Raw genomic sequence first — 24712 nt, 5'->3', positions numbered from 1 at the left:
CCATTTCAGAAAATGTGGCAGAAATATAGCTGGTTTAGTAGCAAATCAAATTATACCCAAACAATTCTATAAACATTTCATCCAGATTTTTTTTTCAAGGGGGAGGATATGAGAAGAGGTAGAAGGAAATCTGAAGTTTAGAGCAATAGTTTACATAACATTACAATAGAGAGCTTGTACAACTTAATTAAAATATGTGAATGACAATGTTTTCCTTTTTTTTTTTTTTCTGATTAGAAATAATGCTTTTCAGTTTATTTCAGACAAGACTATATGGCTGGTGTTTTCACTTAGCTCTCATTAACTTAGAATTAACTGCCAGGTGCGTAAGACCTAAAAGAACAGGGACCCCAATTAAAAGAATAGATGGCCGTGCAGCCAGCTTTGCTGTTAAGAGAATTTTACACTGTTCAGCATTGGAATAAGTAGTCAGAACCAAAAATTCTTACTTTCATTGGCAAAGTCAGCAAATTACAATGCTGATGCACTGTAGAAAGGATGCTGTGTTTTTTAGACAAATTACTTCAACAGGATTTTTTTAATTATTATTGAAGAACTTGTCAAATGCATCTTTCATAATGTTTCCTTTTTGGGGGAAAGTTTTGAAGTTCTTTGCTTATCTTCATCAACACAATGCAAAATTCTCACTTTCCAATAAATATATTTTTTTTCTTTTTCTTCTTAGAAAAAATACTAAAAAGAGCATTGCAATATTTGTCAGACCGTTCATATCCTGCCCTACAGTGGTGTCCATGGACTGAGGCTGTGGGGACATTTTGTTTAGTTTTAGTACAAACAACCAGCAACTGCTGAAGCCCTTTGTTTTTAGGATTAAAAATATAAAGGAGTCTTTATTATTTAAAGCTTCAATACTATGGTTTTGAATTGTTTCACTGTAAAAAGGCTTCTGCGTTTTTGAGAAGGCAAATAACCAAAGTCCCTTGATTGAACAGTGCAAGAAGGAGGCGTGGATATCTAGATGGCCTGGAAAAACTCTGCAACAGGCCACATATTGCTTGGATAGCTATTAGAAGACAGGCACACGGCAGTCAGAGACTAACTTGCTCTTTTCAGTATGGATATCCATGATGGTAACTTCCATGGTGACGGTAGTCATCTTGGTAACCTTCCTGGTATCCCTGGTGATAGCTATGGTAACCATACCCACCATACTCATCTTCTGGGCACTGCATGCCAAGCGATTGCTGAATTGTCATTTCCTGTCGCCGAAGCTGCATGGAATCAATCAGATCATACACGATTGCCATAGACCACATTGGAGAAGGATACCAGGATTTGACGTTTCCATCTTTCCCAACTAGAAGCATGGAGAAATACTCTGGGCTAATTTGGAAATAATTTCGAATGTCTTTCACCAAGTTAGCTGGGATATCTTCTCGGTCTACAGTAGCGCTTCCTAGAAAGTGATCACATGAAACAGCATTGGCATTTTGTTTAAGCAACAGTGATGAGTATTAGTAACTCAGTGAGTTTGCAGTGTGAGAAAAGATACAGCCTAGTGTTTGATAATGTAATATTCTTGACATTTGCAGTGTAGTATTTCCTGGTTCTGAAATGAAAGGCTGCTGTACTGTGAACGAAAGATACATTTTTTTAATGGTTTTGTTAGGGTTAGTAAATTTGTCTTTATCCTCTAGGCTGAAGCTACTGTGGTGTGGCACACCTTTTCCTCACCTGACATGCATGCGTGTCTTTGTTTCTTTTGCAGCTTGAGTAACGGTTAATGTCTGCAGAAGGCACAAATAAAAGTAGTCACAGTGAAAGAAATCACTAGACTAGAAATGTGATAGTGTGAAGCATTGCAGGATGAATGTGCTGGGTCATTAATGGCAGTATAAAGCCTCACATTTGAGCTGGAATGCTGTATGAAATATGAGAAGTGGCAGATGTAATGACGACTTTAAAAAATAGGCTCTCATGCTGATCTGCTGAATTTGGCTTATAAATATGAAGCCTGTACTAACTAAGTGGGCAGAAAATATAAGACAACTAGGGTGAGTGGACACCTATATGCAGAGTTGATGTAGTAACAGGACTTCCATGAAGTGGCATCCTGCTTACCATCTTCGTGAGATTCTCCTAAGGAGATCTGTAAGTAGGTAGCTGAGGGTGGTCAGGCTGATACAGGTGATGAAGATTACTACAAGGCTTCAAAACTTTGGTAATATGGTTGGAAGGCAGAAACAAGGTAGGAATAATTTATGATCAGTTCCTAGAGTGCAGAGAGGTAACTTGTGTGACCTATTGTAGGGTACCTGTTTTGGCAGGGAGGTTGGACTTGATCATCTCCTGAGGTCCCTTCCAACCCCTGCAATTCTGTGATTCTGTAACCAGTAAAGTTCACAGTTGTCTATGCTGGGACTGGTGCAGTTCTAGGCTAGAGCTTAGGTTTATGAAAGGGAGTTATTTGAAAGGCTTGTTCTCTGCTCACTAGTGGTCAAAAAGCCAAAACAGATGTTAGAAGCTATGGAGAAAATGATACAGAAGGAAAACAAAATATCATTATGCTACTACGTAAACCTGTTGTGTCCCTCTTGAACACTACATACGTGTCTGATTCTCTCACCTTGAAACTGGAAAAAAATCCAAGGCAATAAGGATGATCATAGCTTTGTCAGTGGGTTGGGGGAGATCTACAGGATTGAGAATGTTACTGCAGGGATGGATAGGGATTAACTATTTACCCACAGAAAAGGTAAGGGATATCAAATAGCCCTATAGGAATCATGTTTAGGACAAATAAGAGTTAGTTTGCAGATTTATGGAGTTTCTCAGAGGAAAGTATGGATGCTAAAAATTAATATGAAATCAAAGGGTGATTTGACAAGCACATTAAAGGTATCTGTTGAGAACTACATAGCATATATAACAATATCTGATTTGCCCCTTTGATTGTTATCCTTTATTGATAGTTCAGGCCAGCAGCAATGAAGTTGCTGAGAGAAGCCTGAGGATTATCAAAAAGAACTTCAGGGGACTGGGGCAGTAAGTGAGCAGAGCAGGTGTACAGGTTGTATGTTCCTCTATCAGTGGCAGGGATGTATTCTGAGAGAAGCAAGAAAACCTATCTCATAAATACATGCTGAGGCTGGTGCAATCACAAGAATTTTGGGTTTTTTTGACCATGGGGCAGTTTACTCTGTTCCTGGCCTGATGTCTGCTGATGGATCTCACTTATCTTAAAGCAGGATATGGATCCTAGCCAAGGAGCTGGTAGGGCCTGTTGAGAGGGCTTTAAACTAGATGTGAAGGGGGAGGGCTAAAAACCAAGCTTGCTAGATTTAAGCCCAGGGGAATGATGATGGAATTGGGGGTGAGGCAAGACGCCCAGCTGAAGTGCATCTACACCAATGCATGCAGCATGGGCAATAAACAGGAGGAGCTGGAAGGCATTGTGGGGCAGACAAACTATGACTTAATTGCCATTATGGAAACATGGTGGGATTGCTCCCATGACTGGAGTGCTGCTGCAATAGATGGCTATAAGCTCTTTGGAAGGGACAGTTGAGGAAAGAGAGGTGGTTGCATGGCTCTCTATGTTAGAGAGTGTTTTGATGTTATTGAGTTTTGGGCTGAGAATGGTAAGATTGAATCTCTAGGGGTAAGGATCAGACGGAGGGCCAACAAGGCAGACATTCTGCTGGGATTCTGTTACAAGCCACCTAATCAGGGCGAAGAGACAGATGAGGTATTCTACAAGCAGCAGGCAGAAGTTGCATGATCATCAGCCCTTGTTCTCATGGGGGACTTCAACTTTCCTGATGTATCTTGGAAATAGAATGCAGCACAGAAGAAACAGTCTGGGAAGTTTCTAGAGTGAATGGAAGGTAACTTCCTGATGCAGCTTGTAAGAGAGTCTACTAGAGGTGGTGCCCTGCTATTAGACTTCAACAAAGCCTTTGATGATTTCGATGCCACCTACCTGGACTTCAGCAAAATCTTCGATGCTGTCTCCCACGTTATTCTGAGAAACTGGCAGCCCATGGTTTGTACAGATATACTCTTTACTGGGTAAAGAACTGGCTGGAGGACAGGCCCAGAAAGTGGTGGTGAATGGAGTTAAATCCAGCTGGTGACTGGTCATGAGTGGTGTTCCCTTGCAGTTAGTATTGGGTCTGTGTTGTTTAATATCTTTATTGATGATGTGAATGAGGGCATGAGTACACCCTAGTAAGTTTGCAGATAACACCAAGCTGGCAGGAAGTGTCAATCTGCCTGGGGGTAGGAAAGCCCTACAGAGCAATCTGGACATGCTGGAAAGCTGGGCTGAGGCCAATGAGAAGAAGTTCAACAAGTCCAACTGCCAGATCCTGTACGCTGGCCACAACAACCCCAGGCAATACTACAGAAAGCAGAAAGACTGGAAGACTGTGTGAAAGAAATGGACCTAGGGAGGTTGGTTGATGCTAGGCTGGTTAACATGAACCAGCAGTGTGCCCAGGTGGCCAGAAAAGCCAATGGCATTCTGGCTTGTATCAGAAATAATGCAGCCAGCAGGAGCAGGGAGGTTATTGTCCCCTGTATTCAGCTCTGGTGAGGCCACACCTCAAGTACTGTGTTCAGTTTTGGTCCTCTCACTACAGGAAAGACATTGATGCCCTGGAGCGTGTCCAGAGAAGGTCAGCAGAGCTGGTGAGGAGTCTTATGGGGAGTGACTGAGGGAACTGATACTGTTTTGTCTGTAGAAGAGGGGGCTCAGGGCTTGACCTTATCACCTTCTACAATTACTTTGAAAGGAGGTTATGGCAAGGTGGAGGTTGGCCTCTTTTCCCACATAATTAGCGACAGGACTAGAGGGAATGGCCTCAAGTTGCGCCAGGGGAGATTCAGGTTGGATGTTACGAAAAAGTTCTTCTCCGAAACAGTGTTCAAGTGCTGGAATGGGCTGCCCATGGGCATGGTGCAGTCATCATCCCTGGAGGTGATCAAGAAACGTTTAGATGAGGTACTAAGGAAGATGGTTTAGTAGGAAATAGCGGTGGATGGTTGGAATGGATGATCTTAGAGGTCTTTTCTAACCTTGGTGATTCTATGATTCTGTAACCAAGGTCATGAAGCTCTTCAGTGAAAGGTAATTGGAGACTGCAAAGGTGTTGAAAAAGGAAGCACACAATCTGTTTTCTCTGTTATTCTTTCTTAGGCCTGGAATTATGTCTTTATGAAGCTAGAAGGACAGGGATGTTTTCTAGTACAGTGCTGTAAGAATGACAAGGGAGTAAATAAGCTCTTTCCTGTTTCCATCTCTTTGCTGATAGATGTAGTTGTTTGGATCAGGTAATAGAAGAATAATTAGCCTTTGAAATGTTCCTTGACAGCTAGTGCTCCTACGAATGAATTAGCTTGCTGGGATGCAAGTGGAACAGACAATGGATAATGGATCCATATAAGAGAATCTGCTGGATATTAGTCTTACAAATTCTTAAGCATGTAGATCTTCTGTCAATGACAGCAACATGTGTAGACTGTACCTAGAACTGTATATATTGGTGGAAGATGAAGATGTGAGGTGCCTTCCAGATCATCTTTGGGCTTTTCTGTCCTACAGAAGCTATATGGTATTTACCATAGGTATATCAAGAAAGTTTGCTTTTCTGCCACCTTTTTTCTTAAGCAATGGAAAGAAAAACATAATTCAATCATATCCATCCCTCTAAAGAAATTACAGCAAAAAAAACACGTTACTGCATAATGCTCTTTATGAGTAGTAGTGAAGAAACTGGAAACAGTCACTTACCATTAATTGGATACAACTCTAAGACACCACCAATATCTTCTCCAACTCCTAGCAACTTGAGGATAGTTATATGGCGCAGACCTTTGGAAGAAATGAAGGAGATTTTGAGTGAGACCAGTTCTGTATGCACGTTCTTGGACAGATTTCAGTTAATTCAGCCAGATCTATGCTAGCTAAATTAGCAGCCAGTCTCAGCAGCCTTCTGTGAAGCTGAACTGCCAGTTTCCCAGGAGTCTCTGCCAGTCACATCACCTGGTCCCAAACATGGGGATAAGCTAGCATACTGACATATCAGTAACTTACAGAGGCCACCTCCAAAATTAAGAATCTCTGCACTGTTTTGTTCATGCGTAAAGTTCTTGTCATATTAGCAGAAACATAATTAGAGGTGATATAACAAACAGTTAAACTGCCAATCACTGTACTGTATGGCTCAGGACAGGCATTCAGTTCTTTCACTTGCTCTGAGCAGAAGCTTGGACTGTTGCCTCAGCATTGAAGAAAGTCCTAGGGGACTGCAGAACCTTTTCATGAAGTGTGAGTCTATGTGATCTACAAAATCTCTGATGTAATTCTTACAATGTAGAGGTAAGATGCCTGGAAACATCACTTGGTTGAGAAAAACCATTGAAGACAAACCCTTTAGGAGCTCCTGCAGTCTATTCTTAGCAAGAGGCAGAAGGAATGGCCATATTCTGTTCTTCTGAAAGGAGTTTACAATGGTTTGTGCCACAATTTTCTTTGGGAGTTACCAAATATTATGTTGCTAAAGCTCTAAATGAAAGCCAGGTGATTATGAGTGAACAAGACAGTGTAGCAGTAACAATGTTGAAATGTACTAAAATAATGGCTTTTGAATGGGACCTATTTCATTCTGTTATAGGAGTAAAGTCTAGGCCTTGCATCACGCTGTTATTGCTAGGAACCTAAGTTAAGGAGCAAGTCTCTAGGCTTTTGTAATAGAGAGAAAGGTCGTTTTGAGTCTTGCTCTCAACTGCCTTGTAGAACAGTCCATCTCTCTAGTGAATATCTTGAGTGCCTAGTTAGGGAGCTGAGAAGGTTGTTACTGGATTGAAGTAGCTTCCATTAACATTTTTTTAACAGGTTTAGGAAATGGAGTAGGAAGGAAAAGGAAAATAAAAAGCAACTGATACTCGTGCATCTCCCTGGTATTTGACTTAGCTCCAAGCTGGGTATAAGAATCTGACTTTTCCAAGGCATTGCATCATTAATTCATGCAGTAAGGTAGATCTTCTGAAGTATAAGCTGGAAGGGAAGCTTCAGAGCACTAACCTTTCTTGCCTAAAGCAAAGGATTCTAGGGAACACTTGATTTAGTGTTGTTAGCTGACTGTGCTGTACTACCTGCTTGCCATGGTATTTTCCATTTGTATTTGGAGTAGCTACAAGCTTCAGTTGTGAGTCTCCTCAGATTGTCTAGTTTCAGACTTGAGCAAAAGAATCCATCGCATCACCAGGAAGGATGTGGTTTTTGGGGAGCAAGAATGTAATTTCCTTTGACTCACCAAAATTACAGGCTTGTCCACTGAGAGCAGCAAGCTGCTGGGAATAAGCCCAGTCCTCATCACTGGGAGCAGAGATCACCACTAGCCGCCTTCTCCATCGGAACCTGGAAACAAAAAGGAGTGCAACAGGGAACCATCATGACATACGACTGGAGTACTTTGAGGATTTTTGTTCTTTAGGCTGAGATACATATATCTTTCACAACTTCTAAGAAACAGCTGTTGGGAGTTCTTCCCAGTTCCATTCATCATGGAGAGAGGATAAAGACTATTGGAATTGTACAGCTCCAAAAACAAAACAAAACAAACAAAAAAAAACTACTTGCAGTTTTACTGCAGTTTAGCCTGCATATTCAAGTGCAAGAGAGATTCCTGTAGAATTTCTCATTAGACATTTTAGCTTCTATGTCATTTGCTGCTGCTGGAACTGCTCTGTTATTTTGCAGTCCAACGGCTGTCTGAGAATTAGGGTGTATCTTCATTTCAGACATAACTCATGCTTCTATGTAAATAATCACTGATCTCTTTTTCTTCTTTACCACACACGCTCACTCAAAATACTTTTAACATTCTCTTAAATCTAGTCTTGTTTACGTAGATGTCTGTATGAGACTGTGGCTACGTAAGCCATCCATAGGGCAGAAGAATATATTTTGGAATTCTCTTTAACAGGGGGTGTCTCATCTAATCAAACTTGTGCACTGAGAATCACTTTTCATTGTCCTCTCAGAGAAAGGGAATGCTATAGGGACACTTGAAACTCTTAAAACTTCTAACTACAGAGTTATTTAATACTCTGCAAACAACCCCTTTTTTGAATAAAGGTACTTCTACACTAAACCTAAATAAATCAGATTTATAGGAATTTGCAGAGCTGCAGGGATATTTTTATAGCAGGAAATGATATTTTAAATGGATGCAGATGTTACTCTGTTACAATAATAGTCTGCCTTTCTACAGCACCACATGAAGATCTCAAAATAAAAGCTAATGCAATGGATCAAACACTATTCCACTTGAGAAAGCAGAAAATACTGTGGGATTTGCTCAGTCACAGAAGTTGCTGAGAATGCAGGGGATGCTCCTGCCTAATTCTTTGTCTTGTTGACTGACTGATGCTTTTTTTTTTAATATTTTTTTTTTTTTTTAATAAGTTCCTCAGTTTTAATCTTGCCCAGGAGGAACAGCTAGGAGACATGAGATGTGAATGTAGGTATGCAAATAGGAACAAGAAGATGTATTAATCATATACATGATGTAAAGAAAAGAGGAGAAATTTCTTGTTTTTCTGAAAATAGTAGACATTTTTTTGTGATACTTTGTATAACAAAAACACTTGGCTGCCTATAAACAAGGACAGAGAATGGAAACATTGGATCATATTTTGTCTAGGGGATAAATGAGTATAGTACCTTACCTTTGAGTTGCTTTAAGATACTCTAATAATTACTTACTAATTTTTGAGTATCTGCTTTGGATGCATAGAGATGAAGAATATTAACAGTCACTTGAGTTGTGAATTCTTCTACCCCAGGCAAGTCCTATACTTGCTGTGCTTGTTTGATGTCACATCTAACCAATACCTTAATTTATTTAGTTCTTTACAGCTGTTGGTTTACAAACACTAATATACAAATTTATGCCTATTTTCCTGACATGGGAAACACAGATTGATATTCTTGTCCTGAATAATCTGCCAGACCCTTCCCTTTGTGTACGCTGTCTTCCTCACCTAACTTGTTTTACTTCTCATTCTGATTTGTGAGCCCAGAAAGCAGCACAGCCAGTGTTTCAGTGTTACAGGGGGCTCACCCAAGGAAATTCAAGGATCTCTTGCCAATATATGTGGCTTTTAAGAATTACTCAAAGAAGTCCTGGCTCTTGGTCTTCTTTCACACTAAGCAGAGCTATAAAGAACAACATTTGCAATTTTACAAGGGCTGCTCTAAAAGTAAAGTCTCCCGTTTTATTATGTTGGTTGTATGGAAGTAGAGGTTGAAGCTCCTACGAGTATTCTGTTAAATTTTGTTGCTGTGTGACAGATGGCAGCAGAGGGGCAGTCTGACAAATTGGCATCTGACATGGCAGTGTGGGGGAAGAAGAGGTGTGTCGCTGAATTCCTCCATGCAGAAAAAATGGCACCCACTGTCATTCATCAATGCTTGCTGAATGTGGAGATCAGAGAGTGGATGTGTACACAGTGAGGTGGGGGGAGGACGGGGGCGAGGGACTTTTCAGCAGTGACAACAGCAACAGTGGGTCACCTCCACCTGTGCAGATTTGTATGAGTACTGCATGCATGCTCTTTTTCATCACTGGTGAAATTGCACAGCTGATGGTGGTGTCTATATGGTGGTGTTTTGTAGCTGCTGACTTGCTCTATCAAATAGTGCTGTTGTGCTCTACGTATCTGTTATAGTTCCCATGGAAATAAACAGGAGGCATTACTTTCAGAGACCTATGTATAATTGACCTCCGATATGTGCAATGCTAGGACTCTTGTTCAGCTGGAAAGTTAATCTTGGATGAAGCTGGAAGTAATCTTGCTGGGAATCTGACCAGTTATCGTGGCTAATGAAGTCCACCCAATACTTAAACCTGATGTCTATTCCACAGACAACAGACACATTCTGTGCAGCAGTAGTTCTGCTTTTAGGTACACCTGTACCTAAAATACACTCTGTATTTTTCCTGCCTGTTTCTCTAATGTGTATTTATTACTAGGGCTGTTCACAAACAAAGAAGTATTTAGGAACTGCCACTTCTCAGCATACAAGCTCTTTCTTGTGTTGGACAGCTGCTTCCAAACTGTGGTTCTTTTTGGTGGTCTTGAGGATGAATCACTGAGACCTAAACAGGAGGTGGTGAGGAGGGTGGGGTACGTCTTGTTAAAGGTTCTCTTTCTGTAGAATGGCCATAAGATTTTAAAATGTTCATGAACAAACAACCTACCAATTTGCCTGTTGCTCCATTCCCCCTCATGTCATAACACATTATGCTGTCCCAGTTTTTTGCATAGGCATCTGGCATTAAAGATGTACCTGGAGGGATTCTGATAGTAGGTGCGGAGAATGCAGTAGTATCACTTAAAGCCTAGAGTGATGAGATAGCCCTAATTTGGTGTAAATTTTTCTGTACTGCTGTTCTTTGGGTCTGAATTTTCCAACAATCCAAATGTTTATTTCAAGGTATTTAGGTCTCGCAGGTGGAGAGCAGTAACATAGCATATAGAGACTGCACAAGCAAAACTGCCTTTCTACAGAAGGTCTCTCAGGCATTTTACAAGAAACATCTGCAAGATCTTTAACACGTGACTAATATGACTAATACTGGCAAAGGCCAACTGTTATCTCAAGCAGTACAAGAAGGAAGTTACAGCGAATGAATTAGTGAATCTAACTACATGAAAAGGATTAGAATGGGATTAATGAGATTGTGATGGTGGTTGAAACATCAACGTTGTACTTTATACATTCAAAACACTGAACTAACATCTGTGAATTAATCCTTATTTGCTCTTCTAATGCAAATCAGTGTTATTATCTCCGTATCATGGGGGGGTGGGAGAGGGAGTTGGAGAAGGCTGATATACAGAAAGTTAGTGTCCAAAAAATGTGCAACAACATGCACACTGACTTCTAGCTCTCTGTGCAAGACTGCATGCAGCTGTGGCTACGTCTCTGTTTTGCTTAACACTGATAGCACTGAGAAATCTCTCTTAAAAATTGTAGAAGTAGTTGGATAGTTATTTTTCTAGTAAGAGAGTAATTATTACGACAAGCAGCAGTTAAGAGTAGAAGGTACCTGGATAAGAAGCTCTCAAGGGATTGCTTTTTATCTTCTTTGCAGACAATGCCCTCTTTTTTCTGTCTTTCCATGTCTTTAATTCGTGACTGGAAGGTATCGATCAAATCAAACACAGACTTCATTGCTATGGGTACTTCATAGTATTGCTGTCAAGCAAAAAGAACAGTTGAAAAATGGTCCATATATTAGCATTCTTTCTGCATGCATCTCAGCACTGTAGTCTATACAGAGATTCAAATATCCTAGTGTATAGTGTATACAGAGATTCAAATATCCTCCTGTGCACACATGTAACAAGGCCTAAAACAGATGATGAACTATGGTAATATTCCTATTTTTGCAGTCAGACTGCTCCTTGGAAATGATGTCTTATTTGTGTTAAGACCAGGCAATTGCCTGTGGCCAACATATTGTCAATATATACTTTTGTAGGACATTGTCATATAAAATACGTTGACATCTTAGTGAGTTGTCACACTGTGCTTTAGAATACCAGGTACTGTATAAACATCTCTACCAGAGGCTGTCCTGTCCCAACAGCGTTAGCTCACCATCTCCACAGAAAGCCACAATCCCTGAGATCCTCCCATCTGCAGATTGGGAAGATAATTATCTAATTCCTGACATATTCTCTTACTGTCCTTTTTCTTGTCATCTAGCAATGACAGTTTCTTATGTGCCTGACATGCTAGCCTATATAATCATTTCATCTATTTATTTTTTTCATATTTTTCAATGCCTTTTCTTTCCAAGAGTCAAAATCCTCACCTTGACCTTCATGTCAGTGTCTGTCAGCACCATGAAGAAATCATTGTAGGTCATCCCATACTCTTTCCTCAACTCACTGATGAGCTGCTGATCCACAAGATCTTCATCCTCTATCACTTTCATGGGCTTTTCATTATCTTAATACGAAACAGAGGAGAAATAAAAATGGTCATGGAATTGCACAGCAAGCTGTCTTCAGTTATACCTTGCAAGAAAAGGGGAAGTTCATCTTCCATAGGCCCTCTTCCCACTGCACTGGCAAGATCTTCAAAAACAGCACTATGCCACTGTGGCTTTTAACTGTCCAGTTTTCTGTCTCAGTATTTTTGGAAAATGAGTTTACCCTAGGTCTCATGTATTTCAACATTAAGCATTTTTACTTGCTTTTGAAAAATTTTGGTTGTCTACTCTTTTCTGGAAAGGGGTTTGAGATTTTTTCAGACATATTTATACATTCACATATGTGTTAATCATTTCAACAGCTCCCGAAATGCAGCTGCTTCTGCAATAGAAAATAGAAACTGTTTGACAGTTTCCTGCAGAGGCTGGAAAGCATTGAGAATTTGAGTCAGTGAAATGTAGTTAGAACAACTTGAGGCTGTCCAGGACTCTGCAGTATCTTTCAGTCTTAAAAAATTACATGGGAAATTTAGTGACTATAAAAAACTAGAAACCATTAAACATATCTTGAATACTGCAGTTTTAGCTCTTTGGGTCTGCACAAATACCATGCTGTGGCACTCTTCTACGCTGATGTTAATTTCCTATTCTAGCACATTGATGGGGAAAAAAAGGTGTTCTGAGAATGATTTTATGCATACTCACTGGCTCTACCCTAAGAAAGCTTTCAGAAAAGAGAGAGGAGGAAAAAAACAAAAAAAGCAGACAGTGATTTCATTTTGAAACTTACAGAATTATTAAATGTCTAAATTATTCAAATGGAAAAGAACCAAACACCCAAAAAGATTTTTAACTAAGTCAGAACTTTATGCCTGCCTCAGAGCTTTATGTCTCTTTTCTTATATTTAACATGAAAAATGATCAGTCTGATGCTTCAAGTTTCAACCTAAAAGTTTCACCCTTTCCACCATTTTCAAATGATTTATCATCATTTGATGACATGTACCAAAAGAAATTCTAGGTACATATTTACAAAGTTAGGTCCATGTGACTTGTGACAGAGATTTGAAACATGTACAGGACAAACCCATGGAGGTACTGAGAATCCTTAATTTCCTTAAGCCAGAGAGCATTAGGGCCAAGTCCTGAAAGCCTCCATATCATCAGCTCATCCTCAGCATCCAGAACAGCACTATACAACTATGACAATGCTGGAACAGGCCTCCAGATGCAGCTATGGGCTTGGGAAGTAAAAACCAGGGAAGTCACACAGTGAAATAAAGCACCTGGGGGCCAAAGAGCTGTCTTCAAATACTACTTGTTTATGCCCTAAGACAGCACTGGATCATAAATACTCATATCATCACTTAGCGATCTCAGTCGTGGCTTAAGTGATCTGCCTAAAGTCAGAGATGCCACAGCCAGTAAAGAGCTGCAATGCAGAGGTTCAGCTTTACTGTTTCCTGCTTCATTGTTATTCACCAGCAAACAGACACGAGATGAACTGATTTCAACATGCAGCAACAGAAAATACTTATTCAAGAACAAATGTACATTTTGAAAATAGTTGACTATTTAAACAATACATATATATATATATTTTTTTTCTAAATGTCCATAACCTCCGGGAGCAATTTAATCTGATTTCAAATTTTGCAATAGATCCAATCTTTTTAATAGACTCAATGAAACTTCTAAATTAAATATCTGGGAAAATGTTTGGATCAGAACCTGACCTAAACTTCATACCTTGGGGAAAAAAAAACAAACAAACACAATCAAGTGCTATAATTTGGTTATATTAATCATTCTACAGACAACATTTTTAATGGTTGTATGTGGTTATATGTGCTTTAAAGTTTTGTGAAGAACTATAGGCAATGTTATAAATTCTCCGTTAGATGGGTCAGTCATGCTTTAATGCTTCATAAACAAGACTTACACCTTATTAATGTCAAGCATGACTCTTAAAACATAAACCAAAATTCATACTTATGCCTGCAATTTTTACAATGTAAAGTAAAACAAATGACAAAAGTTATACAGAAAAACGCTTTTTGGGGAAAAAAGCCAGAAGGACTGACTTGCCTTGCAAACTTATGCAAGCTTAGAAGTGGTTTTTGGAAAGGAAAATGTAAGTTAATCTGATAGCTTTTTTCCAGTTCACCACTTGTCCCCAGCCTCCACTGTCATAAAGCATATCGGGTCAGCCTGAACACAGTTGAGACTGTCTGCTACCACCAGCAAAATTCTCTTTGATGTTTCTGAATAGGTCACTGAAAAAATGTAAATCTTTTCTCAGTACATCTTTAGCAGCCAAATAGGCTGGAAAGATGAGTTACTCTTTACAAATAATTCAGTTGAGCAAAGAACGTCAGTACTTTGCTGTGAAAGTGTAGCCTCGTAGGTTACATGCTGACTTTGGTTCTAAGATGGTTGTGTTACAGCTTGGAACTGCAGTTTAGTTCACCGAAGCCCTGTTCCCAGGATGTGGGGGAAAGAGACCAAATGGCTAACTTGAGGTGAAAAGGATTCTGATTTTCTGTCATTCCAATGGGAAACAGTCTTTGGTTTCATCATAAATCAATCTAGGCCAAACAGTGTTAATGAGCTCTTTCATTAACTACTTCTAAATATGTTTGAAATTCCAGATGAAGAAGTATTTTCTGTGGACCTTTCTGTTTTTGTCATTTATAATTCACTAGCACAGCAAGTCCGAGGATATAGCAATATAAGTAGATCCCATCGTGCTGGCTGCTAAGGCTTCTCACTATGGCAAAATACTGTAAACAAAACGTTTGTTAGGAGTTTTTGCTGCCTCTGATGCTGACAGAGACTATGCCATTAAAAGGCTATGCAAGCAAGAAGGGTAAAGGAGAAGGGGAGGGAAAATAGAAAAGTGTTTGTATTATTTAAACTTTTGAAAAAAGCTCAGGAGATTAGGTATTCTGGGCAAAAATGTAAGGTGAGCTTCTCATGTAAGGTTAGCTTATACCCTTCTAAGTCTCCTGCTTTTCTTCAACTAGTTAATTCCTCCTATGAAAATTAAGCTGTTATACACATTTGTGGTTTGGAAGAAGTTTGGGTGTAAGTTAAGTTTGGAAGAGGCTGAAAGAGTATGGTCTATGTCAGAGTGAATGTCTGTTTATTAGCGAGACTGGAGCTAAATATATTCCTAAACAGTCCACTGACAGACGGATGGTGTAGGTACAGAAAAAGTGACCTTGAGTAACCTTGGTTTGATGTGGAAAATTCTATACCACTCCAGATTTGCCAGAGAGGTGCATGGATGGACAGTCTGGATATGTGAGTCCCTGCTGTTCAGAGACAAGTCTGCTGGCCCCTCAGCTAGCTCCCCTCTCTCTGACAGTAGTGGAGGCATGGCTGGAAGCCAGGCATAGTTCCATCATTTTCCAACTAGTTTTATGCCAGATCTGAAATACTCTGGAAGAGACACGTGGTGAAAGCATCACGTGGTCCTGAGCTTTCCATTCCATCATGCATTGCTTCTAAGGTCTGGAAAGTCAAACCATATGAACTTCTGAAGAACAATGTGGTCAGTTATAAGCGAAACAACTAATTTATATACTATTGCTTTGCCTTGGTTCAGCAAAACACTTAAACTGGTGTGAAGCTGTAGATGCAGACAGCAACAGATTGTTTACATTCTTTAAGAGACACCAAAGCTTAGGTGCTTTGCTGGACCTGGACTTGATGTCTCTGTCCAAATTCCACCTAATTGAAGGAAAGGTTCTTGCTGGCTTTGGTGGGTTTCCCCAGGTCCTGAGCACTGACACCTGTTGTTTAAAAACTGCCTAAGAGTTGGATGCCCAGTGCCACTTGCAGATGTGGGAACTCTGTAAAGAAAGTGGAACTAGGTAAAGCTGAATGAAGTGCTTTACAAGACCTGCACAGTCTGATTTATCAGAATTAAAATGGTAAAACTTTTAATATCAGGTATGCTAGTACAAATATATAAGGTTGCCCATACTTAGAAGCTATGGATGAAATTTCCTAAATTAATCTCTTTAATAGCAGAGAGAGGAAAATGTTCTTGGACCTCACCTGTGGTAGAAAGTACTCACTTTAAACATCTCAAAATCATCTGTTAAGCCTAGAAAGGCTGATCTTGGGAAGGAAAAGAACTCACTTCAAGGAGTCTACCTGGCACACTTCTCTCACAGTCCTGGGTTCAATGAGTGCATCCCTGTGCAAAATTAAGCCTTTTCTATGGCCTCGTGAGAAGTGAAAAGGCATGAGTAAATGTTACATGGCAGGGCAGAAAGGTAATTATGTTGAACTTCAAAACAGAATAAGCATAGACCAAGTTTTGAATTATCATCTCAAACATTCTCTTCAGCTTCTTCTGTACCCCACCTCCTCTCCTTCCTGACATCAGACAGTTTCTTTAAATCGAGTTTAAAACATGCTAGCAAATATCTCGCCACCCATAGTTTAGAAAGGAAACAATGGTGGAGCTGTATTAGGACAACCATTCTGATAGTGAGGTTAGTATTCATGATACTGGTAAAACTGAGCCTCATTTCCCCCATTTTCCATGCCCTCATCAAATTTTCAGGCCTTTCCTCTGTTACACTATTTTACTGTCTTTATGAATTCCCACAATCAAAGCTGAAGTTGCAGCGCTGGAAGCCTAAGCACGGAAAATACTAGAGGCCTTTACATAAATACAAAATGGCAGTAGTCAGCATGGAGGGAGGAGGAATAGTTTTGAAAGTCCTACTATCCCACAACAGATGGTCTTGCTTAGGTCTTGACCCAAGCTGGGAAAATTTCTCCCTTTGCTGTCTATAATGTGCCCACAAGATGGAAAGAAATTATATAAAAAAAGTAACCTAGCTGGAAGTGGTCAATTTTCATGCTGCTGTTGTTCATGGTGCCAAAAATTGTAATGACTGAGATTTTCCTTGTTGCCATCTTGCAGAAGCTCTCCAGATATTCGTCTCGCTGCTGAACATACATGGTGTTGTCCGCCTTGGGGGTTGTAATCAGCTGGTTGGTGGCAGAGACAAAAGAGCTTGTTTAATATAAGAAATGAAGCAGATTACTATTTCACTGAAGGAGAACTAGTCACTGTTTGCAACCTTGGATTTCTTTTTTATAAAGCTATTGACTCCTCTGTAGTTTTATTTTGTTTGTGGTTGTAGCACACCTTTAAGACCAGTCCTGTCCAACCAGTCCCAGGAAAGCCATAGGAAGCATGTTGGCACCAGCTCTTCCATTGCCTTTCCACAGTACTGGTAGGAGAAATGACACTGGAATTTACAGGAAGCCCTCTACCTTCTTATTATCCTTTGCCCTACCATATCTCCCCCCACTCATCAGGTGTGCAACATATTTAGGATTCCTCCCACCCAGTCACAGCAGGAGCACTGGGAACATGGCAGCCTGGCAGCTACTCCATCCTCATCTCATGCTCCAGGCAGAGCTTCTGTGGCTGTTTTGACTATGACAGTGCAATTACAACTAGAGCATATTGAATAATTATATAACTGATGGTCGTATAAGAAGACCTTAAAAACTCAATAAGGCCACTGTGACCTCACCTGAAAATCAGATTTATCATATATTTGTTTTAAGTCACTTTGCTGTCATATGGGTCCTTTATTTGATTAGAAGACGTGGCTATGGAGGAAAAGCAGGAGGAAGAACAGTTATAAAAACAAAAGTATAAAATTATCCACAGTTTATGTTACTCTATTCATTTCAAAGTCTGCTAACAATTAAAAGATTAAAGGAGTTTAAAGCACATAAGTTGGCTCCTTCATCAGTGACTAGGATTCAGACATCCCAGAATGGGTGTTTGTCTCTTAAATTTTCCCTGCTTTGTTCTACAAGATTTGATGACATAGGTCTAATTCAGACTTCAGTGTATATTCTTACTCGTGGCTTCTGAAACTAAGAGGACAGTGCAAACCAATGGTCTGGTCAGCATGCAGTAGTTCTATGCAGCAGTTTCCAGAAGAAGTTTGGGGAGGAATGTCCCCAGTCTAGCAACGTAATCATTTAAGTGCTGTCAGTGCAGCACACTGAAGTACCTGCAACCACTCCTCCAAACACAAAGGGAGTTGGAATCTGAATTTTATGATTTAGTATATTAAAATACTCACCAGAATCCCTCAATCGCAAGCTTATGCTTCAGTCTGTAGCAGGTACAATCATCTTCTATATACCTCATGTTCATAGAGCCTGAAGGCTAATGTTTATGATATACTCATTATTAATGTTAATCATTGTACTGAAATGTAGCGGGCATTTATCAGCTTGTAAAATCTGACTAGTTTATAGAAAGACTCCCTGGCATGACTACAGCCCAGGATGAATGAGAATCAAACACAAAAAGTGTTTGATTTACATGTAACAAATTGTTTTTAAATTGCACGGAAATGCTTCAAGTTAAGAAAAGATCATCAAGAGGATTTGAGGACTGAGACCAAAACCAGACCATTGGATTGCATTGTACTTTTAGTTTTAGAGGCTGTAAGTAAGAGCACATGGTGAAGTCTGAATTAGATGTACTTCATCAGATCTTGCAGAAAGAAACAGAGAACATTTAAAAGGCAAAGCAATCTTCACATCAAAGCTTTGTTCTAGGACTGTTCTAAGCCAAGCAGAAAATACATCACATCTACCTGCATTTTCATGCATGTGTATGTATGTGCATATATGTATTCATATATGTGCATGTGTGTATAAATGAATTGTTATGTAAACTGTCAGCTTGCACTTCATCACCATAGGGAAATAAACAGAAAACCCAAACTCAGTAAGCCAAGACTTCTCAATATTAGTAAGAATGAAACAAAACCATCAGTGTAAACTGGTGGGGCTGCAGACCTCAATACCCATATGCTTGTTCAGTTTTCACAGATGGATCCTATGTTTGTCATTAGTTGAACTTAACACAGATTAGCCTTCAGAATTCTATATGTTTGAAAAGCATGCTGAAACCTGCAAACTGAAATCCTTAATGATGTGTAAGTCTTAAAAGCCTGTGACTCTCTTAAAATCTCTTGTATTGGGAGAGGACTGAGACAATGCCTTTGGGAGACAATCTACTGAAGTGACTGAAAGATAGTAAGCCTAGCAATATAGTGGTGTTCTACTCTGGTAGAGCCAATTCTCTAACAGTGCGGGCTAATTCTTTAGAGGAGTTTGAAGACTCATGAATGGTAGAGTTTATCCAGCTAGGAAGACTTACCCTAAGTGAACTGAATAGTTGATAGGAAGGAGTGCAAAAATGCATGTGTATGGATTAATAAAGCTTGGAAAGCTCTTTGTTATCTACGTGCCGGGAATGGAAAAGAGAGAACAGGCTTCAGCCATTGCTTTTACTATTGATTACCTCAAACTTGTCCTTCAAGAAACTTCAGGGCAAGCAGGCCGAAGGTAGTATTAGATATTGGAGAAATACAGCGGAACATGGCACAATCATTTCTCTTCAGTGAGTTCTGGCCTGACAGCCTGAGATTGTGCAGCTTTTCTATTGAAAATGCAGCTGACAGGTGGCCTGGTATCAGCTGGCTGAAATTTCAGACCAGCCTGTAAGTTGCCAGGACTGTGCTGGTGTAATGAACTAACAGTTTGACATCTATAAGCTCAGATTTTGATATTTTACAGATTTGTTTTTATTTGTCTTGATGCTGGACGTGTTCTTGGAAGCCACAACACTGAGATATATGACCAAATTTCAAAGATCTCAAACTCCCTTTGTTTGCTTAACCGGTAGTTAACATGTAACTGACAAGCACTATTTGCAAAATTAACTCAAGTTCAATTTTTTCAAATATACTGCAAATAATATTATTGAATAATATTTGAATATTATTCAAATATATTGCAAATAGATCAAATATAAGGCCAAGTGCAAGGTCCTGCATCTGGGTTGGGGCAATCTCAAGCCCAAATACAGGTTGGGTAGAGAATGGCTTAAGGGCAGCCCTGAGGAGAAAGAATTGGGAGTGTCAATTGATGAGAGATTCAATATGAGCTGGCAATGTGTGCTCGCAGCCCAGAAGTCAACCGTATCCTGGGTTAATCAAGAGAAATGTGACCAGCAGGTCGAGAGGGGTGATTCTGCCTCTCTACTCTGTTCTCGTGAGACCCCACCTGGAGTACTGTGTCCAGGTCTGGAGTCCCCAACACAAGAAAGACATGGAGCTGTTAGAGCAGGTCCAGATGAGGGCCACGAAGATGATCAGAGAGATGGAGAACCTCCCCTAAGAGGACAGGCTGAGAGAGCTGTGGCTCTTCAGCCTGGAGAAGGCTCTGAGGGTAGTGGTCTTCAAGTTCCTGAAGGGGGCCTACAGGAAAGCTGGGGACGGAGTTTTTATAAGGGTATTTATGCAACAGGATGAGGGGAAATGTCTTTAAACTGGAAATAGGTAGGTTTAGACTAGATATTAGGAAGAAATTCTGTACTCTGAGGGTGGTAAGACACTAGAACAGGTTGCCCAGTGAGGCTGTGAATGCCCCTTTCCCTGGAAGCATTCAAGGCCAGGCTGGATGGGACTTTGGTCTAGAGGGAAGAGTCCCTGCCTATAGCAGGGAGTTGGAACTAGATGATCTTAAACCCAAACCATTTGATGATTATATGATTGTTCTTCTCCACTCACAACATGCTAGGGAATGTTCTTCTAGCGCTGCACAGGCCCTAAAGCTGGAAGAATAGGGAGGGGAATAAGAAGTTGGATTCTACTTACATTTGTGAATCATCAACAGAATGATTAATTAAATTCCAGTGGTTGAAATCTTGACTTGGCGTCTTAGGTATTTGTATTGAAATATGGGGCATCAAAGTGAAAACTGTGTTGTGACACTGACTGTTGAACAGTAACTATCAAAGAGGCCAGCTTGCAGTGGAATAATTGCAAGAAACCAGCTCCCATAATAATATTTTTAAAGAACTATTTTTCAAAGTGTGCCTTTTCAGGATATGTGCCATCTGCCAGGAAAAACATCTGTACTACAGCTAAAACTGTTTCCTGTTGCAGGTGAAGTGTTTTTTTAGATAAGTCATTGGAAAAACATACAACACTATTAAACTCTGAGAGAAGTAACTCCAGATTGTGCTGAGTTTCTAAGACTTGAAAACTAACCATAGAGTTATTGTTTGATAAAAACAGCAGGAGAATAAAAAGGAACAAAGTTTGTATGGGATCCCTGAAGATATCTAGGAGATCTGAATGCCAAATTCCCACGAGAAATAATGGCACATATAACAGTCCTACCTCAGGGCAATCTTGTCATATGCCTTTGTGCATATCGTTAGTCAGACATGCATAATACTGCCAAAAACACCTGGCTTGCTTCCAGTTTTAGGACACCAGCACCAATACAAATCAGGTTTGCCAGCTGGCAGGACATGCTTAGCAGCAAAATGTAGTGACATTGGCAAGTACCCTAAAGCAATGACTGAAATCCACATGAACTTATTACATTGAATATAGTTGTAGGTATCCTGATACCTGTATACCTGTTGAAAACAAAATATTCTGATGGCTGTATGATGGCTCATGGAAGTGAGTGGGAAGAGGTTTTAACCTAATTCCTGTCCGATGGATTTTTGTACCATATGTGAGATTTCCTACATGAGGCTGCAAAAACTTCCATGTTGGAAATGATCCTCCAAATCTAGAGATCTGATCTCTTAAACAAAATCAACAAAAAAGAGTAATACAAAAGTACCATAAACTTTCTGTTCCCCATGTTCCTGCTAGGATGGAGCCATTAGTTCATTTATGAAATAGAATTCAGATGAACAAGTTACTTACAATGAGTCGCCTTTTGCCTTCAAAATAATCTAGGAGGTTGGCTGCCGATTTCCTGGGAGGCTGTAAGAAAGGCTTCTTGTTGGGCTTAGGGAAATCCTCATTCTCTGTTCTGCTCCCCTTCTTGTTTTTTTTGCTACGGTCTTTATCCTGCTTGCTCTTTTTCTCAGCTTTGTCCTTCTTGGACTGCTTCTCACTCTTCTGCAGCTTGTCAGTTCTGTCCTTTTTCTTTTTCTTCTCAGGTTTATCCATTCGCTCATGCTTCTTTGATTCTTTTCCTTTCTTTGAGGGAATACTTCCCACTGCAATCTCTTCCTCTAAATGGGGACTAGCAGGCTTACTTGGGTCATATTTATCTTCATATTCATTACTCAGTATCTTCTCTTGTGTCTTCTTTTTTGGTGGTTTAGTCTTAGTTGGTTTGTGTTGCCCTGGCGTGACATTCAGGTCCCTGTGGTTATAGTCCTTCCTGTCTGTTCGATTATCTTTAAACCTACTCATGCTTGCCTTTGTGTAGTGCACTGAGGGGGCTGTTGGGACTTCTGTGAAGCTCTCATAGCGGCCACCTTTGCTTGGTTTCCGTGTGGCTGCCAGGTGTTTCTCTGGGTGGCCTCGCTGCCGGTCCCTGCGATTTGCCTTCCACACAGGAGAATAGAAATCCTCAGAGGCCATGACTCGCGGTGTGGTGGCCTCAGGAGCTGCTGGCAGCCTATGGTACTCTGTGGTGGTAAGTGACTTTGTGGTCCATGTCCTCTGTGTGGTGGGGAGGGGTGTAGTTGTTGTTGTAGGCCTGCTTGCTGTTGTCACTGTGCGGGTGGTAGCCCGGGTGGCTGCAGTGGTGGTAGGGAGGGTAGTGGTCCTTACTGTAGGCAGAGGAGTAGCCACAGTGGTTGTCATTGGTTTTCTCACTGTTTTGGTCCTTGTTGGCTGGTTGTTGCTCCTCCTTGGTTCCTCCTTCCTCCCTCCTGCTGATACTTGGACATGTCCACCACCAGGGGTAGATTGGGTGCTACCCCCATTATTGTCATCTTCAACCACCTGTCCCTCCACCCCAGCTGCTTTGCAAGTCTGTATGAAACCCTTCTGTCTCATCTTCTCAATTTTTCTGATGGGGTTCTGATCAATGACCTCATACATGGCCTCTAGCCTTACGGGATAAGGGTACCTTTCCTCCACCTGTAGAGTTTTCTTCAGCAGCACCATGCCAAATTTCCCCTTTTCTAGTTTCAGAAAGCTCATGAGTTTAGGGATGAGAGCAGGATCCAGTGGCTGTTCCAGGATTTTTCCTTCATTGGTTATCCTTCTGACTTTTCCTCCTTCTTCCCCTTCTTCATGGAATAACACAATCTGCTGGATGTGTCTCTCAGCCAGTTCACAGTAAACGTCATTTTTCAGCAGGCTCATCATGAGCCGGTAGTAGCCCTCTGAGGCATGGGGGGCAGAAATGACCCACACCCGATTTTTCCCAGCAAAGCTGGCCAAGACATTGGGGGAGCTTGACCCTGAAGGGAAACGTACTGCTCGTGACTGTGAGGCAGTAGATATCCCTTCATCCTTAATCATCTCAGACTTGGAGTATTTGGCTGCAGCTGTGAGTCTCTGTACCCGCCTTGTTCTGGTGCCTATGCTCCTGGGCTGGGAACGTGATTCCTCTTTCAGGAGGTTGGCAGGTGCCTTTGGAGGTACTGAAGAATCTCTCTTGATGACGGGGTGTTGGGGATTCGGGCTCAGATTCTTTAGGGATGCTCCAGACCTTCTCAGGAGGCTGCTTGCAGCCCTGTGAGACTGAAGCACTTTCCTAACTCCATGGCTCCCTCTCTCTGCTAACCTCCCTGTCTTCTCAGAGCCACAAACTAACCATGCTGTCCACAGCAGGGCTAAGCTGAGAGCTGGCCTCCAGTTCATTGTGCAATCTGCTTGTGGGAAGGAGGAGAAAAAGTTAGGTGTTAAGAGTATGATGATTTGCACAAATGATTAAATAAAACCACAAAAAGAGGCTGGATAGTTTTAGGGATTTAAGAGTGCTGGTTACACCTCAGTATTGCCCCAGTGATTTTGTAGAGTTTAAAAGTTATTTTTGGAAAAGCACAAAATGGATCATTTTATCAAAGAATGACATCATCCATCTGTAACACAACTCTGTCTATCCAAAAGGACATCATGATCCACATCCTTCTCACTCTCTCGGTCTCTCACGCTTTCACATCCACACATGCAAACACACAGAGAGAATAGGTCTGGTACATAGAGCAGAAAGCCGAGAATTAGACTTGAGACTTACAGTCTCACGGAAGTTCCTCTTCCAGAGACGAGGTTTCACGTCTTTTTCCTTTAAAAGGAGACAAATGCCATGCAGCTTTGCTGCAGCTCGGTGATTTATCCTTACACAGCCCAGCAGGTCCCAGAGCCCGTCTGTCTACTTGTGTATCTTTTACCTTTTCTTTTTTCTTCACGTTCTTGACAAGCAGGTTGAGGTGAGCGGAAATTTCCTTTGGGATCTCTGCTTCTCCATTTACCTGCTGGTCTGTCTTTTTTCTGTACCGGTTACCCACACAGGCAGGGATTTCATTTAAGAAAAGGAAACTCCCAGCTGCTCTTAGTCTCTCTCTTTCAAACTTCCTCAAGCCTCCTTCCCACTCCTTGCTTCCTCAGTCCAGCTTAGTTCCTTTGTTTCCAGAAAGGAAAGCACGAGCATTAATATATTTTCCAGGCTGAAGAAAAACACAGGAATGTGATGTTGAAAAAAAAGCAGATGCTTCCCTTTCCCCTTTCTCCACACTTAGACAAAAGCAAATTGTGTAAGTTTAGTCTTTTCTTCTCCTTCCCTTCTTGGCTCTTTACGGTCCCAGAAATGTCAGGGTAACCCCAGCGCTGCTCAGAACCAGCTTCAGACAACAGTGGCCACTGGAAATGGGGGAAACTTCACTCAGGATTTAACAGCTCAGC

At 40.8% G+C, this 24712-nt stretch overlaps 1 protein-coding gene across 1 annotated transcript; it reads right to left on the bottom strand.

Moving 5' to 3' along the window:
* Positions 1-13: 13 nt before the first annotated feature.
* On the bottom strand, positions 14-24712 carry CCDC80 (coiled-coil domain containing 80). Its single transcript, XM_003202749.4, has 8 exons — positions 24048-24712; positions 21770-23679; positions 16832-16988; positions 11856-11992; positions 11085-11233; positions 7281-7384; positions 5756-5836; positions 14-1417 (listed from the first exon to the last, which is right to left on the bottom strand). Exons 2-8 carry the CDS (start codon positions 23669-23671, stop codon positions 1071-1073), a joined length of 2877 nt encoding a protein of 958 aa, XP_003202797.1. The 5' UTR covers positions 23672-23679; positions 24048-24712; the 3' UTR covers positions 14-1070.

Source organism: Meleagris gallopavo, chromosome 1, assembly GCF_000146605.3.
Source record: "Meleagris gallopavo isolate NT-WF06-2002-E0010 breed Aviagen turkey brand Nicholas breeding stock chromosome 1, Turkey_5.1, whole genome shotgun sequence".
NCBI lineage: Eukaryota > Metazoa > Chordata > Aves > Galliformes > Phasianidae > Meleagris > Meleagris gallopavo.
The sequence above is the reverse complement of the archived record's forward strand: the minus strand, read 5'-3'. Positions and strand labels throughout refer to the sequence as shown.

Excerpts from the sequence above, each read along its gene's own strand:
- CCDC80 (XM_003202749.4), bottom strand. The coding sequence starts at position 23,671 with ATGAACTGGAGGCCAGCTCTCAGCTTAGCCCTGCTGTGGACAGCATGG. Across the intron at positions 11,234-11,855 it reads ACACTGACATGAAGGTCAAG|CAATACTATGAAGTACCCAT; the intron begins GTGAGGATTTTG and ends TTTGCTTGACAG. Across the intron at positions 5,837-7,280 it reads TGGACAAGCCTGTAATTTTG|GTCTGCGCCATATAACTATC; the intron begins GTGAGTCAAAGG and ends TTTCTTCCAAAG.